The sequence below is a fragment of the Selaginella moellendorffii genome, unplaced genomic scaffold (genome assembly GCF_000143415.4).
Source record: "Selaginella moellendorffii unplaced genomic scaffold, v1.0 SELMOscaffold_11, whole genome shotgun sequence".
Classification (NCBI taxonomy): domain Eukaryota; kingdom Viridiplantae; phylum Streptophyta; class Lycopodiopsida; order Selaginellales; family Selaginellaceae; genus Selaginella; species Selaginella moellendorffii.
In genome coordinates, this window is record NW_003314272.1 from 2,673,502 (window position 1) to 2,689,166 (window position 15,665).

The 15,665-nt window shown below is 46.2% G+C and overlaps 5 protein-coding genes across 7 annotated transcripts; 2 read left to right on the forward strand and 3 right to left on the reverse strand.

Moving 5' to 3' along the window:
* The first annotated feature begins 4,098 nt into the window (after window positions 1-4,098).
* On the forward strand, window positions 4,099-4,614 carry LOC112345923. Its single transcript, XM_024673643.1, has 2 exons — window positions 4,099-4,169; window positions 4,251-4,614. Exons 1-2 carry the CDS (start codon window positions 4,099-4,101, stop codon window positions 4,612-4,614), a joined length of 435 nt encoding a protein of 144 aa, XP_024529411.1.
* On the reverse strand, window positions 4,117-8,024 carry LOC9659171 (probable LRR receptor-like serine/threonine-protein kinase RKF3). Of its 3 annotated transcripts, none has more exons than XM_002969127.2 (4): window positions 6,079-8,024; window positions 5,780-6,030; window positions 5,644-5,698; window positions 4,117-5,587 (listed from the first exon to the last, which is right to left on the reverse strand). In XM_002969127.2, exon 1 carries the CDS (start codon window positions 7,994-7,996, stop codon window positions 6,245-6,247), a length of 1,752 nt encoding a protein of 583 aa, XP_002969173.2. In that variant the 5' UTR covers window positions 7,997-8,024; the 3' UTR covers window positions 4,117-5,587; window positions 5,644-5,698; window positions 5,780-6,030; window positions 6,079-6,244. The 3 variants fall into 3 exon arrangements, with proteins under 3 accessions (XP_002969173.2, XP_024529545.1, XP_024529544.1); XM_024673777.1 differs by having other exon boundaries at window positions 5,780-6,033; XM_024673776.1 differs by having other exon boundaries at window positions 5,780-8,024.
* LOC112345961 (26S proteasome non-ATPase regulatory subunit 10-like) lies at window positions 8,011-9,201 on the reverse strand. Its single transcript, XM_024673779.1, has 5 exons — window positions 8,980-9,201; window positions 8,795-8,921; window positions 8,550-8,674; window positions 8,351-8,497; window positions 8,011-8,264 (listed from the first exon to the last, which is right to left on the reverse strand). Exons 1-5 carry the CDS (start codon window positions 9,148-9,150, stop codon window positions 8,130-8,132), a joined length of 705 nt encoding a protein of 234 aa, XP_024529547.1. The 5' UTR covers window positions 9,151-9,201; the 3' UTR covers window positions 8,011-8,129.
* Window positions 9,202-9,234: 33 nt separating this feature from the next.
* On the forward strand, window positions 9,235-10,491 carry LOC9659172 (uncharacterized membrane protein At4g09580). The gene is made up of 4 exons (XM_002968834.2): window positions 9,235-9,676; window positions 9,730-10,000; window positions 10,063-10,233; window positions 10,301-10,491. The coding sequence occupies exons 1-4, from the start codon at window positions 9,360-9,362 to the stop codon at window positions 10,445-10,447; spliced, it is 906 nt and encodes a 301-aa protein (XP_002968880.1). The 5' UTR covers window positions 9,235-9,359; the 3' UTR covers window positions 10,448-10,491.
* A 2-nt stretch (window positions 10,492-10,493) lies between these two features.
* LOC9651457 (U-box domain-containing protein 39) lies at window positions 10,494-12,447 on the reverse strand. The gene has a single exon (XM_024673778.1). The coding sequence runs from the start codon at window positions 12,272-12,274 to the stop codon at window positions 10,547-10,549; it is 1,728 nt and encodes a 575-aa protein (XP_024529546.1). The 5' UTR covers window positions 12,275-12,447; the 3' UTR covers window positions 10,494-10,546.
* Between the last annotated feature and the right edge of the window lie 3,218 nt (window positions 12,448-15,665).

Here is a 15,665-nt window from a genome sequence, read left to right on the forward strand (position 1 = left end):
GGTCACTACCCCAGAGGATTGCTCCTCTTCCTTTCCACAGTCTGGGCCTTTGGGACAACATTTCGGAACACCGTGGCCTTACGCGAGCCACCTGGGTACTCTCCCTGCCTTTCGCCTTTAGGTGCTCTAGCCATGGGCTTAGAGCGAGGTTCCGTTGAGCCACACCTGGTATCCAAGTAGGTAGTGCCACCCACACTTGGACTGGGAGCATCGGCCAGTCGATCTCCCGGGGGAACTAGAGCCGGCTCTTGAACACTTCACCAAGCTACCCCGCTTGTCGGTTCGTATTCACTCTAGTCTTGGACTTCCTAGTGGTCAGTTCATCACCCAACACTGGGTCTGGCCTTCCTGGGCCAAACTGGCCTTTCTTGGCCAAACTGGCTCCACTGCAGTCCTCCCCCTTACTATACTTTTGGAGCTCACCAAACCCCCCAGGGTCTGGGAGACGAACGCTTTGGGCTTTCACCCTCTCAGACTCGAACTCGGACTCGGACTCGGACTCGGACTCGGACTCGGACTCAGACTCGGGCTCGGGCTCAGTCTCAGCCTTGGCCTCGGTCTCGGTCTCGGTCCCGGTCTCAGTCTCGGTCCCGATCTCGGTCTCGGTCTCGGTCCCGGTCTCGGTCTCGACCTCGGACTCCATCTCGGGTCCTTCTCATACTCCTTCTCGGACTCCATCTCGGGCTCCATCTCGGTCCATCTCGGACTCCATCTCGGACTCCACCTTGGACTCCGTCTCGGTCCATCTCGGACTCCATCTCGGTTCCATCTCGGACTCCGTCTCGGTCCACCTCGGACTCCATCTCGGACTCCGTCTCGGTCCACCTCGGACTCCATCTCGGACTCCATCTCGGGTCCATCTCGGACTCCATCTCGGGTCCATCTCGGACTCCATCTCGGTCCACCTTGGACTCCATCTTGGACTCCATCTCGGGTCCATCTCGGACTCCATCTCGGACTCTATCTCGGGTCCATCTCGGACTCCGTCTCGGTCCACCTCGGACTCCACTTCGGGTCCATCTCGGACTCCATCTCGGACTCCACTTCGGGCTCCATATCGGACTCCACTTCGGGTCCATCTCGGACTCCATCTTGGACACTTCCACGTGTCATGTGTTGGTCCTTTTTGGGTCCTTTTTTGGAGCCTTGCTTATTGCTCGCTTCGTGCTCGCTCCTTGAGCACTTTGTTGGGAGTTCCACTCCCACTCTCGACCTTCCAAGTCAGAGCTTTTAGTCCAAACGTGTTACACTCGTTTGGTTTTCACTTCGGCCACTACCACGTGGCACCCTTTCCAGCTCCACTTTGGGGCCTAGGGATTTTGTGTTTCACACATTTTCAATAGAAATATAAGGCCAAAACAAAAGCAAATTTGTCACCATGGATCTAGGCCCAATAGTTACCCCTCAAAAGCATCCCAACACACTTTACATTAAATTTTGTTAGCACTTGGCAGATTATCTGTTACTTTAGCTCCATATTATGGTAAGTGATTTTACCCTGTTATGATGCACTCTTCTCATTAGCCACTTGAGGTGGTTTGGTTTGAGGATAATGTCTTGGAGCAAAATGGTACTCAATATTAGGCTTTTGAAAGTTTTTTGCTCTAAGGTCCATGCTAACATCTTCACCAACAAAGGAAAAGTAATGCTTTGAGTGAACAATTTTCATATCACTAATAAAAGCTTAGGGAGTGTATTTTATAGATGTGCCACAGACCACTTCCTCAACGATAATTGCCATCGTTTGAGTGGGTAGAGTTAATTTTCTCTTCATCCTATCATGTAACATCTCCTTATTCCCACGTATTTTCCTTCTTCAAATGCCAACACTTTCAAAGACTACTCTATAATGCATATTAAATCTAACAGACATGCTTTATATAATTCATTTTCCCTTACCCTACCTCAGAGGAATGCCAACTCCAATACTTACTTTTGGAGAGATTCACAATTGAGGTGTATGCAAAGTTCTTAAGTAGTTGATCTTAATAGAAAAAGCAATATTAAAAGGCGATAAAATGAGAAGAAACTAACCTGTGATATCCCCATTAGAACATTTTAACTTCCCACCACTTTAACCATGACTCAAGTTGAAGTAAGCAACTTATGTCCACTTCACGCCATATACAGAATTTTATTTACATTTGCCTTATGCTCATTTTCAGAAGGTGTAACTTGCCATTATTTACATAACTCCTTAAATATTGATTAAAACCTTAGCTTAATAAAATGGCAGTGCTAGATTAGGTTCTATGCCCAATAAAACTCACAAGTCCTTTTAATGGTTGACCATCCCTAAAAATTGCTCAAACACCATTCCAGTTTGCACCAACCTTTTTTGCCATGAAACCACAAAATTTTGCAAGCTTATCAGTCCACTTTAGCACAATATTGGAGAGGGACTTCCAAAATATTTCATGGGCTGTCTGATCTTATACTTTAAGCTTTGCTATCAAAATTGTCAAATTACAATGTAGCTTGTGGAAACATAAATATTATAACCATTTTAATATAATTGAAATAAAATTACCCTCATATGAGCTCCCATGGTTATCCAACCTAACATGCACTTCATATAACTCATGCATTTGCAAGGTCACTAGACCCAAACATGTCCATTCGAAAGACAAAATCTACACTAGAGGTAATGTTTATTGTAGATATCTTGAAAAGGAAAGGGTGCTCCTGCTCATTCACAATTTGATCTAAAAACAAATTTCTATTGATGAATTCATATGGATAGATATATTTCAACTCAAGGATAGAGTCAATTTTTTATTGCAACTTCTTCTTTTGAAATTCACACATCCAAGATTTTATCATAAACAATATAATATAAGAAAAAGATATTATTGTTACATATGAAATACAATAGACATACCTCCTCAAGCTAGTAGTAGGTTATATGCTTCATAATAAGTCTTGCAAGCTAACTCCGGTCAGTTGAGTCTTTTAACAGCATGTATTGAGTAGAGTGTTGCGATAAAATCCTTGAGGATAATTTTTTGAATATACTTTAGAGTTGCAAATAAGTTTTTCATAATCTCTTCCTACACAACATTTTTGAAATGGTTGAGAAAATTCATTTGTATCCTTTTCTATATTGGATGTATATATGTAAGAAAGCAATGTTAGAAAAGGGTTAAGTTGGGCCCCAAAACAGTTAATAGAGTTTAAAAGTGTTTAAAAGTGTTCTTGAAATGATCTTAATGAGCATAATGAGTGCTTGTGAGAATGTATTTGGTTTTTAGTGTGATTTGGAGTATTTTGAAGAATTTTGATTGTAGCTCATAGTCAGCTATTGGTAACTAAACATCCTTTAGCAATTTTAAGAAGTAATCCTTGTTTTCTTTTCTCACCAATTGTTAAATTCATGTTTGGGTGTATGCATATGGCACAATACATAATAGTGTCAGTTTTGGTAAAGATTAAAATTGCTATACCCAATTGGATCTTTCGAGCTATGCCACCTTTTATAATGAATAGGGCTTTGTGAACCATAATATGGATGGCTTATCGGGGGGCCATTAACTTCATGCTTCTGCATTCTTGCTTGCCACGTGGCAAAATATTTTAGTGTGAGTCCAACTGCATTTCCAGAGTGGAGTAAGAGAGTTTACAACCTTTTTGAGTTTCTGTAAAAACAAATATTGAGAGGCAGATTACAAAAACTATCAAAGATCTTATCTTAAAAAAGTTTGGATGTCTTCATATTTCTCCTAAATCATAACTCTTTTGCTCTCTAGGGGAGATCTAGTCCATAGTATCCTCCTCATTGTCAGATCTTTGGACAAATCTAGATACCCTTGGAGATTTCATGTGCACAAGAGTGCATGTCATGCTTCCACATCAATGGAACACCATAGCCATTGCTGGTTCATGTAGAAGGATACAAAAACACCACCAAAATGTTGTATAACACCTGCAACAAAAAGGAGGAACTCAGTCACAAACAATTAAAGATTAGATGGAGTTATGAGTTTGATTCAAAAAAGAATCTCCAACATTTTATCTGTCCACCATTTTATCTGGTTCATTTTAGCCCTCAAAGAATATACCACCGAATATCTTAAACCCTAAACCCTACTTTTTTTGAATATGGATAACGAACACATCAGCGTCATCTTCCTGGCGACTTTGATCGTTTCATCGAGTGCTCAAGAAGGCAAGTTCTTCCAAATCCTATCAAGATCCACACACTGTGAGTGATCAGGAGCGAGGCAATGGGTCGCGGTGAAGATCAATGACAGGGGCTCCGCCTCGCTGGTCGTGAAGAACGCCCATCTGGATTGGGGGGCCTGGTGCGACTACCCAAACACCACCAACGAAGCCTCGTCCCCAGAGTTGGAGCACATATCTTCCGGCAATGGCTCCCTCACCATTGCGGCCTGTGGCAAGACGCTCTTCACCGGGACCAAAGGCTCCTTCCAGCTCTACGACCGCCAGCTCCCATCATCCCCGGCATTCAACGTTTCCTTCGACTCCCCGGCCCTGGCCTCCAACAGCTTCAGCGTGAGCAGCGGCAAGAACTTTCTGGCCTTTGTCCGTCCCTCGCAGATCCAGCCCCGTGGACCGCTCGGCCTAGTAGAGCTGACGCTGCTCAAGGAAGTGTGAAGCTCCGAAAGCCGTCGTTTCACTGCATCGTCTTGATGTAGACTGTCTCGAGTGAATCAGTCGAGAGAACCCGCTTGCCTTTGAGAGCCGCCGTCTTTGCTTCGAGGTCGACGAAAGCGTATGGACAGCCCGGCCTGTAGTAAAACCAGTCCCCTTCAGCAGTGCCTCTAGCGAAACTCCCGGCTTCCATGCTTTGTCTCCGCCCGCGCCTAGACCGCTTTCCCTTTAGAACGCAGCTCCCTGGGCCTGGACGTTCTTCTTGAGAGCAACTCGAGGCTTCCGGTTTGCCTTCTGGCTCGCCTTCTGGTTTGCCTTCTGGTTCGCCTTCTTGTTTGCCTTCTTCTGGTTTTCCTTCTGGTTCGACTGGTTGGCCACCCTCTGGTTTGCCTTCTGGTTCAACTGGTTTGCCACCCTCTGGTTTGCCTTCTGGTTCGACTGGTTCGCGTCCTTCTGGTTTGCCTTCTGGTTCGACTGGCTCGCCTCCTTCTGGTTCGACTGGTTTGTCTTCTTCTGGTTCGCCTTCAAGTTCCAGGGAGGCCTGCTTCCTCTTGCAGTAGATCGAGCAGTAGAAGTCATCCGAGAGAAGCGAGCAGTCCATACACTGCCCCAGGAAACTTGGAGTCTGACGGTTGAGATGTATGGTGTCCCTCTCGGAGCTGACTTGCACATTCCGGACGTTGATCACCTTTCCTATGTCCTGTGCACTGACCGTCACGCAACGAAAAATCTTGCGCAGGTGCAGCAGCTTGTGGCCGTGACGGTGCTCGGACTTCTTGGCTTCGCACAGGGTCTGGCGGCACTTGATGCAGAACAGCACCATCCTTCGACGGTGAACAGACGTACCGGATGGACAGGAGCATTTCTCGAGATTTTGGAGAGCGAGGAGGTCATCCAGCCATGCGAGAGCTTCTTCTGGTCCTTTTGTGTGTCGTTCGTCTGTATCTGGATGCATCACGACCGGACCTCAAAGAATCTGGTCAAGAAACACGAAAAACTTAGTCAAATTGTCGCTCACTGAATGATCTTTACGTGGAATTGTTTGCTGCCTCGAGAAAGAACCTCTCTTCGTTGCAGATCGAGGATCCTACACCGGACCGGAGTTAAAGTCGATAGATCAGAGCAAAACTAGGAAGCTTTTCTTGCGATAGAACGAATTCTTCCTCACCTTAGAGTCTTCAGCGTTACGGAAGAGAGCACCGCAGCGAAGTGGAAAGTAGTTGCCTGTGTTTCTTACGGATTTTTACGGAAAGAACGAATCCTTGCTCTTGAGGACCCGCGCAACCGCCGTGGTGTCCTTCAGCGCTAAATCGGCGTCGGATGGCGAGCGCTCCAGCAAACTACGAAGAAATCTCCCGGTGAGCGTCGAAAGAGGGCAGCTTTTCTTACGGAAACAACGAACTCCTCCGCTCGTGCCCGCTGCTGCGAAATCGCTGTCAAACGCTGCCGCAAGGAGGAAGTAGCTACCTGGTAATCGGAATTTGTTCTTCCGGCGCTCTACCCTACGCGCCCTTCGTTCGTCCGCCTAGGAGAGATCCTCGAGACCGGGAGAAGCTAGTAAAAGAGCGGGAGTAATCCTAGCCGTCCATCCCAACGGTCATAAGAATATCCAGATCCTCGCCTTCTGCTGAAGCTACTCCCTGCTACTGATCGTTGACAAGCTGAATGCTTCGGTGTTGGAAGCACCGCTCCCGACCACCTCAAATCCAAGAGGCCTCTCCGGAAGCTTTTGAGGAACACCCGTCCCATCCTCGAGCATCTTCACAGCTTGGAGCATGCTGGGCCTGTGAACAACGTAAGGATGGGCGCAGAGAAACGCCACAAAGAGGAAGCGTAGCATCTCCAGCAAGAACTCGTCGGCCAGTCCCGCGAGTTTAACTCCAGAGAACACGTCCCACAGCTTGTCCCTCTGGATTAAATCCCAGGCCCAGTCTGCTATTGGTGTCGACAAGGGCGGAACCAGCGCCTTGTTTCCCGTCAAGACTTCCAGCATCACGATCCCGAAGCTGTAAACGTCGCTCTTGTCTGTAAGCTGCTCGTATAGTACGTACTCTGGCGCAACGTATCCCTGCGTGCCGACAGTGCCCGTTCTGAAACTGCTCACCCCCTCAGGCACGAACTTCGCCAGCCCCATGTCCGAGATTCTTGGAGTCATACTCTCGTCTAGCAAGATGTTGCTGCTCTTGACATCCCTGTGGATGATTCTCGCCTCAGCACCACCATGCAAATAGGCCAGGCCTCGAGCAACACCGAGAATGATCGCTTTTCTGAGTTCCCACGATTCACGTATCACGCTCTGGCCAGGCACTGAGAGATGATCCTGTAAGCTGCCGTTGGGCATAAACTCGTAGACAATGAACCGCTCGTGCCGTGTTTCGGAGCTGCTAGAGACGCACCAACCGAGTAGTCCTGCCAGATTCCTATGGCGAACGCTGCCGATGATTTCGACTTCGTTGATGAATTCCGCATCTCCTGCGGAACTACAGTTTTTGAATCTCTTGACGGCTATCAGAGTTCCATCCCCCAGAACTCCCTTGAAGACGTTGCTGAATCCTCCAGATCCAATCTTGTTTCGAGAAGAGAATCCAGCGGTGGCTAGCCTCAGCTCTTGGATACTGAACTTCACTGGTCCGTGCATCATCCTGAAAGTTCTGTCGCTGTGCTCATTATCCCGTAGCTGCAAGTTCCTTCGCCGTAAATACCAGATAGCTATGATCAAGACCACCAGGATCGTACCGGCCGGAACCACGGTTGATAGAATGATCACCCTCCTTCGACGTTGCTGATCCTGTGCATCTGCGTCTCTCAAGAAGAAGAGGCAAGATGCAACCATCGAATCCAGAGGCCCTGTTCTGCTAGCGATACCTGCCGCGTAAATAAACGAAAACCTCAAGCAGCCCTCCTCTGCCGTCGAACTCGCCGAAGTTGCACGGCTAACACACCTACCACACGCCGGACGTGTTGAAAAGCTACTGCATGCTGAATCCAACTCCTCAAGTGCTTCTGGAGTGATGGACAGTCGATAATCCGCCACTGTTCTTATTTGCGGACATCTTGCTGAGCTCTCCATCAACACTGATGCAGTGATTCCACAAGCCGTACTCAAATTCGCATCCTGTCCCATAGCCGGTAATTCCATCTTAAACTCATCGATGCAAGCGCTGGCATCTTGCTGAGGGAGCAAGAACACCTGTGTCCTCCGAGCATACTCCGCTACTACAAAATTCAGCCTGTTCCATGCGTCTGAGCACGTTCCACATGAATTTCCGCCGGGATCACAGCTGAAGCCATCAAGCACCCCGAAATTAAGCGGACAAATTGCTGCTGCTGCTAGGCCTTGGAGAGCTGCCACTGCCACTGCTACCAGAGTCACCAAAGAAGCCATTCGAATACCAAACCTACTAAAACCTCCGGTCTTTCGCGGCAGGAGCTTCTTTCAAAATCAGAAAAAGTCATAGGATAGAGATGGAACAAAAAAGGGTTGGAAAAGAGAACCTCGATTTGACGAATACACGTCGTCAACCCTCGAGCATGGCTTTAGCTGCATCTACAAGAGCCGCTCTCAGTGTGTCAGGAGCCCGCCCAAGAACAGTAAAGCCTTCTTTGTCTTCGATATCAATATCAGCGCCATTGCGAAGTAGAAGAAAGGCCACCTTCCAGACAACAGCAGCAAGGAAGAACATTCAGGAAGCGCATTCTATCAATAAAAACAAACAGCAAAGTAAAGAACTGCGCTTACTTGGTCGTGACCGCAAATTGTTGCCTGCATAAGAGGTGTCTGGCCCTGTCCATCGGTGACATCAACATTTGCGCCTTCCTCGAGCAAGAGCTCGCACACACTCGCATGCCCGGCACTAGCAGCTCGGTGTAAAGGTGTACATCCAACCTGCTTACTGCAGCGTTAAATCCCTCAAATGGAACACGAAACACGATCAAACCTTGTCTTTTTTGTCAATCTTCGCACCAGCCAAGATCAATGCTCTAGCGATCTCGACGCGATTTTTGCTGGCAGCGTAGTGAAGAGCAGTTCGACCTCCATTGTTTTGCTTCTGTACGTCCGCCCCTGGAATGGCATCTGAGTGAGAAAGCCAGCAACGCAAAGCAAAACCTTCGTGAAATGAAAGAAGGAAGAAGAAGAATGACGAAGAGGATGAACAGGAAGTGAAAAAGAAAGAATGCGTGCCTGCTTGTAGCAAAACCTCCACAACTTTGGCATGACCACTGCTGGCAGCAGACTGCAGCGGCGTCCAGCCTTCCTCGTCGCTCGCATCCACCGATCCAGGGCCAGCAGCCGCAAGAATTCTCACAATCTGCGTGAAAAAATCACTTCGCTCGCCCCGAGAAATATTGGAAGAAAGGTTTCCTCACCTCGACATGCCCCGATCCCGCCGCGACGTGGATCAGACTGCGCTCGTCCTCATTCCTCAATGCCAGGATCCTCGCGAGCTCGTGATCTTGGTCGATCCTCCGGAATGGATCGGCGTCGCCGGCCTCCGCCGCGCGGAAGAGCTCCTCGCTCCCTAAACCATCAATCTCCATTGCCAAATGGCCAGAGAAGTTAAAACCCTAAAATCCCAAATCTCGCGTGCCTTTTCTGGGACGAAATTCCGGCCTTTGCTTCTGATTTAGGTTGAGTGGATGGAGCAAGAGAGCTCCACCACGCCTGGAAGATTTTAGGGATGCGCCATTACCACGAATCGTGATCGTGAGGAGCAGCCACTCCAGGTAATCTAGCAATCCCCAGCGCGATGAGGACCGGGAGCTCTTTCTTGTCTGGTTATTTCACGCTGCCTAGCTTCTGGATCCCGGCTGCTACTGCACCTAGCACTCTAGATCCATTGCTCCAAGAGAAGGGAGAATCCAATTCCACCGTAGAAGCAAATAGCGACAATGGGGAGGCTAGAAACGAATCGAGCTTTCCATTGACGAGATTGGAAACCATGGCTGTGGTGGCGCTCTTCACCGTCTTTGTTGGTGGGCTGATAGCAATCTTCTTGACGATGCCAGACGCCGACCGGGACGTCTTCAAGCTTCCTCGGACCTTGGAAGAGCTTCGAAAGCTCACGTAAGTTTTTTCCCTTTCGGTTCTCTCGAGTTTGACACTCTTTTCTACTCCAGGGAGTATCTTTCTGTCTATGCCCAAGATCATACGCTGCAAGTGCTGCTCGGCTATGTCGTGAGCTACGTTTTTCTCCAGACTTTCATGATCCCGGGAACCATCTTGATGTCGCTGCTGGCGGGGGCGCTCTTTGGCGAGTACTACGGCCTTCTTCTCGTGGTTTCCACGGCCACCGCGGGTGCTTGCTCGTGTTACTTCCTCTCCAAGCTTGTTGGAAGGCCACTGCTGAATTGGCTGTGGCCGGACAAGCTCGCCTTCTTTCGAGACGAGGTGAGAAACCTTCCACTTCTTTCGCTTCCACTTGATCAAGCATCGGCTTCTCGTCTCTCCAGGTAGCGAAACGCAAAGACAAGCTTCTCAACTACATGCTCTTCCTGAGAATCACTCCAACGCTTCCAAACACATTCATCAACGTCGCGTCTCCGATTGTAGATATTCCATTCGACACGTTTTTCTGGGCTACCGCGATCGGTCTCGTCCCCGCCGCGTTCGTCACGGTCCGGGTGAGTGACACTCCTCATCAAAATCTCTCTTTTCTCCCGGAATAACGTTCCCTCCTTTCCATGCCAGGCCGGATTGGCACTGGGTGAACTCCAATCCCTGCGAGACCTCTACGACTTCAAGACAATCGCAACACTCTTCTTTATTGGCCTCGTCTCGATCGTCCCGACTGTCTTTGCGAGCAAACCAACGGAACAAGCAAAGGAAAACTCCTGACGATTGTTTCCATTCTTTTCTTTGTAAATACACCAATTGCCTTTGATCGCTCTATGAAAACCAGTTCTTTACAAGTCAAAATACAAGCCAAAGCGCTCACTAGAAGTGCGAAGACTCGGCCTTCCCGCCTCCCAATCCATGCCGCCGGCCGCCATAGCTGCGAGGAAAGAAAGGCTCCCCCACGGACGTGAAGGACGGCGAGTTGACCCCGGAAGGTGGATCCTTTAATATGCTTAGCAGCGTCACGATCTTCTCCTTGGCACGACTGGTGGCGGCGCCGCTGTCCACCAGCGCCACCAGCGCCTCCACGCCGCCGGCCTCCGCCGCCAGCGGCTTGAAACGAATGTTGTGGTTCGAGAGATGGACGAGCGCCGCCACTACGTGCTCCTTGAGCTCGCGCTCGTCGTGATCGCCATCGCCACCTTGCGATGGTGGAGAGTTTCTTCTCTCGTTTCGCAGCAGCGCGAAGAGCCTGCGCACCCCGTTGATCTCCAGCAGCGCTGTTCTACCGTCGGAGCTCGCGGCCAGGCAGCTGAGAATGCACATACAGCGGCTGGCCAGATCGTGGGAGCTCTGGATCCCGGCCCCCTGTTCTTCGCGGTGGCGAGCTCCACCACCTTGTTCTTCCGCTATGCTCAAGAGTATCGGCACCAATCCCGCTTTGACCATCTTGCCCCGGTTGAGCTGCGCGAGCGAGAGGTGGTAGAGCGCCATGGACGCGTCCTGCTGAGCTCTCGGCGATGGAGGCTGCTGCTGCCGCGGTCTCTTGGGCCGTAAGATCTCGATGAGCGGAGGAATCGCTCCCAGCACGCCGATGGCCAAGCGATTGTCTTCGTGGAGCGCCAGGCTAAAGATCGCCCCGGCGGCGTGCTCCTGGATCTCGGCCTGGCTCGAGCGGAGAGCATGGACCAGGTGTGGCGTCGCGCCGGCTCTCACGATCATGAGCTTGTTGTCCACCTCCAGCGAGAGGTTGAGGATGGCGGCCAGCGAGTGGATCACCAGCGGCTTGTGTCGCGACTGCAAGAGCGCCACCAGCGCCTCGAGGAGATCCGCCTGGCAGAGAGTCCGGCGGTTGAAAGTCCCCTCCCGTGCGAGCTGCCGGACTTGCGAGGCCGCCAGCGTTTGATCCTTGCTGCCGGCGCTGCTGCTGCTGCTCAATCGCCGGACGAGATCCGGGACGAGGCGGGGATCCATGGTGGCGCAGGATCGCTCGTCCTCCTCCTCCAGCGAGCGAGGATTCGTGTCGAGCGGGTGGGGCACGGATGATCTTCCACAAACTTCCACCATATCCGTTCGTAAGCTAGCTCCTGTGGCCGAGTGGACGTACCTCACGGATGAAAGGGCGACGCGATCGTGGCCCTGGCCACCACCGCCATCGCCATCGCCATCGCCATCGGCTGCTACTGCTACTGCCACTGCTGTGTTTTTCTCCTCGACGATTTTTCTCGCCACCAAATCTGTAGCTCGAGAGGAAGAGACCACCTCAGGGGAGGAAATGCCCGACACCGCGCTCCAGTTGAGAATGGCGGCCTTGAGAGCAACGTTGGGGATGAGGAAAGTGTGCTCCAGCTTTGCCTTGGTCTTGAAGCAATCGCTCCGGCCCTGTGCCAGCCACTCCTGGATGCAGGCGCGCTCGTAGCTCTGGCCCGAGGCGACGATCACGGGATCGGCCATCGCCTCCCCGGAGATAGGGCATCGAAATTCTTCCGGAACCAGGATCTTCGAGGCAGCTCCTGGGATTTGCAAGCTCTGGGGGCGGACAAGAGATTGCTGCTGCTGCTGCTGCTGGTGATGCCCTAGTGGCGGCTCCAGCGCCGCGGTTCCCATGCGAATTGTGACAATCCTGTGCTCGCCTGGAATGTGAGCTTGATCTATCCGCGAGAAATTTCCCGAGCTGCGGGCAAAGAATTCTTCAAACCCTGGTGGACGAGACGTGAGCTCAGGACTCCGGAATTCTCTCGTCACTTGAAGGGCTTTCTTGTAGCACGACCTCCACGTGGCCGCCAAAGTGGATCCGCGGTCCGCTGTCTTGCTGAGATTCTAAACTTTCATTTCTAACTGCGTAAAGAGAATATACCCAAAATATTTAGGTACATCCCAGAATATTTTTTAATTTACCTGATTTTACTCCTTAAACATTATTTAATTCGTTTACTTACAGTTTAAATCATGTTTACAGCTATGTTAGTAAATATTCTTGTATATAGGTCTTCGTTGAGTGGCGGAACAATCTCCCTCAAATTCAACTCCTCAAAAGTTAGACTGAATGAATGCTACTCCATAATCGAGAAAGACTTGATCATCAAAATTATTTAAAAACCAATTGTAATACCATCATGTCAACTCCAATTGATCCATACATCCTGCAAATTCATAAGAACACCCCAGCCATATTTTCACTCATGGCCTTGAAGCTAAGGATCTTGTTACTGATCCATACATATTACCAAATCCATGAGTGTGTTGTAACTACAATTATCCATCTGCACAACCAGGTCAATGTAAAACTTGTGTCCTCACCCAAGAACTGCTAGAGAAGTGATTGCTCCTAGAGATAAGGATTCTTACTAAATGTTTTAGTGATACCAGAGAATATAATCTACTGCTGAAGTTCTTAAAATCTTCCTTTTTCAGCACTGTTACACCTTTTGAGTCTTAACTATTTACCTGTTTTATCTGTTTATCTAGGACATACTTAAAATATTATTCAATCAAATGGATATAAATATTGTTTTTGGTTTGCTTAAGCAATAGGGGGAATGTATACTTAGAATATACTTGGATATTCTAGCATATTTTACCATCTAATGGTTGTTATTCATTTGGATTAATCTTGTATTTATAATTTATAAACTTGCTTAAACATTATTTTTTTTATTCTCATTTCATGATTGATATGCAATAAGATTAATCTTGTGTTTATAAATATAAATTTTTATTTGATCAATTGGATTAACAAGTAAGAATATGTAGCGCACTTTATTTCTCTCCCTTAAGCTAACTCGAAAAGGGGCAATTGCTTGATGAGAGAGCTTTTAGTGGTTATTTTATTCCCATTTATGGGGAATTAACACTTTCATTTCCGCACTAAATTTATTAATCTTTCTATTGTATAGACTAGCTAATCCAATCCTTCATCCTCTTTTCAAAGATGTCAATGTCTTTATTGACTATTGACTAATAACCTTTATTAAGCCAAGGGCCTATAACAATGTCCTCATTAACTATTGACTAATAACCCTTACTAAACTAAAGGGAACCAACACCTCCTTTTTTACATTACATTTACCAATCTTTCTATTGTGTAAATTAGCATTTCCATTTTTGCACTGAATTTACCAATCCTTCTATTTTGTAAATTAGTTATTCCATATGAGTCAATTAGTCATCCACCTGTATTACAATCCCATGGTGGATACTTTCGTCTATGGATGCTCCACCAAGAAGAAAGATGTATACATGGATGCTAAAGATATATTATATTTTTAAGTAGCCACTAATCAATATGAATCGAACCCGTATAAGATGTAATGCATCCTATCTCTTTCCCCTTAAGTCAACTGGAAAAAGGGCAATTGCTTGATGAAAGAGCGCTTAATGGCTCTTTTATCCCCATTTATCCCTCAAAATTTCAAGGATTTATAGTGACAGTATCTCTAAATTTCATCCCAAGATTATATGCGCTAAAAAATAACACTATTATTAAAAAAACCAAGTATTGCTACATGCAATGTGTAGCAAATTATTATTAGTGATAAAAAGGATTCTTGTGAAAGATAATTTACTTATTGCTAATCCATAAAAAATGAATGTCTAAAGATTGTAACAATAACTGACGAAAATGTAGTGAAGATAACGTACATTAAATTTAGGGTATAAACATTGAATTTTTAACTCTATATATTGTTACCAATTCATAACAAGAGTCATGTTACCAATTCATAAGCAAAGTGTGTATAAAAGCCTTATGATTCAGTTATATATTTGTTATTTCTCTATATTTACTGGAATTTTTATAAGGTCTTTAGAAACTAATTTAATTTAGCCCCAAGCTAATTTAAAAACCTAATCTAGCTCTGGATTCATATTATAGATGGCCATCAATGTGTTTAAGAAGTCTTAAATTCAAATCCCATAAACAAAACTTTTACACTAATGATGAATATACTCTTTAATAAGTATGTTGAAAATTTTGTCTATATATATTAATAGACCAAAATGCATTAACAATCTTTAACCCTTTCCTCTTGCTCTAAAGTTTTAGAAATTTATCAATATATATTTCCTTATTAATCTTCCACATATTTCATTTTATTAAGTTTTTTAATTCTTAACACTCTTCAAGACCACGTCGTTTATATCACTTTGCATTCTTGATTAACTATAAGATTGCCTCTATCCTTCTTTTAAGAGTATCATCACTTAGTACTAGTTCATTTAGTTTTTACTTTCCAAGCTTGTTTTTATAATAAAAAGTCCTTTATTATTCTCTTTATATTGGTTGATATAGGTTTAAATTTCTTTTATATTGCTCAACTTATTGCCACACACTACCATCTACAATTGTATCATGTGGTAGAGTCGGTTTTTATTTTTTATAGCAACGGTTGTATATATTTGTGTGATGAAGTGATTTTGAGTTTGAGATTCAATCATTTTGGGTGGTGTTGAGTCAAACTTTTAACTTCATTAGTATGAATTAGTTGTAGTGCAATAATGCCAAATATGCTTTTAAGGTTTTTCACCTTATTTCATATTTTTTTCCATTCCTCTCACTTTTATTTTACTTTGTCCTTTTGCTTTTATTTTTGCTTCTATCATTTTTATCTCTTTATTACCTACTATTGTGTTTCCATCTTGCTCCTCTATTCCCTTTTCAAATTCTTTTGACAGTTTTTATGTTGTACCCAATCAAGAAGAAGTATATTGATTTCTTCAACTTTAACTTGTTATTTGGGGCCAACATTGCAATACATTATCATATTTTAACTGGGTAAGCTTATCCAATTAAAGTTCATGTTTGGTATTGATTATTAAAAGAGATTAAGATTTTACACATTAATGTCAATAAAATTTTAGAAAAGGGTGTTATTTGAAATTTTTAGAGTCCTTAGGCATATGAATCTCATTTTGTGGCAAAGCCTAATAGGAGTATTCAAATCCAAATCAACTATCATCCATTAAACAATATAATTATCTTGGATATGTACCTTCTTTG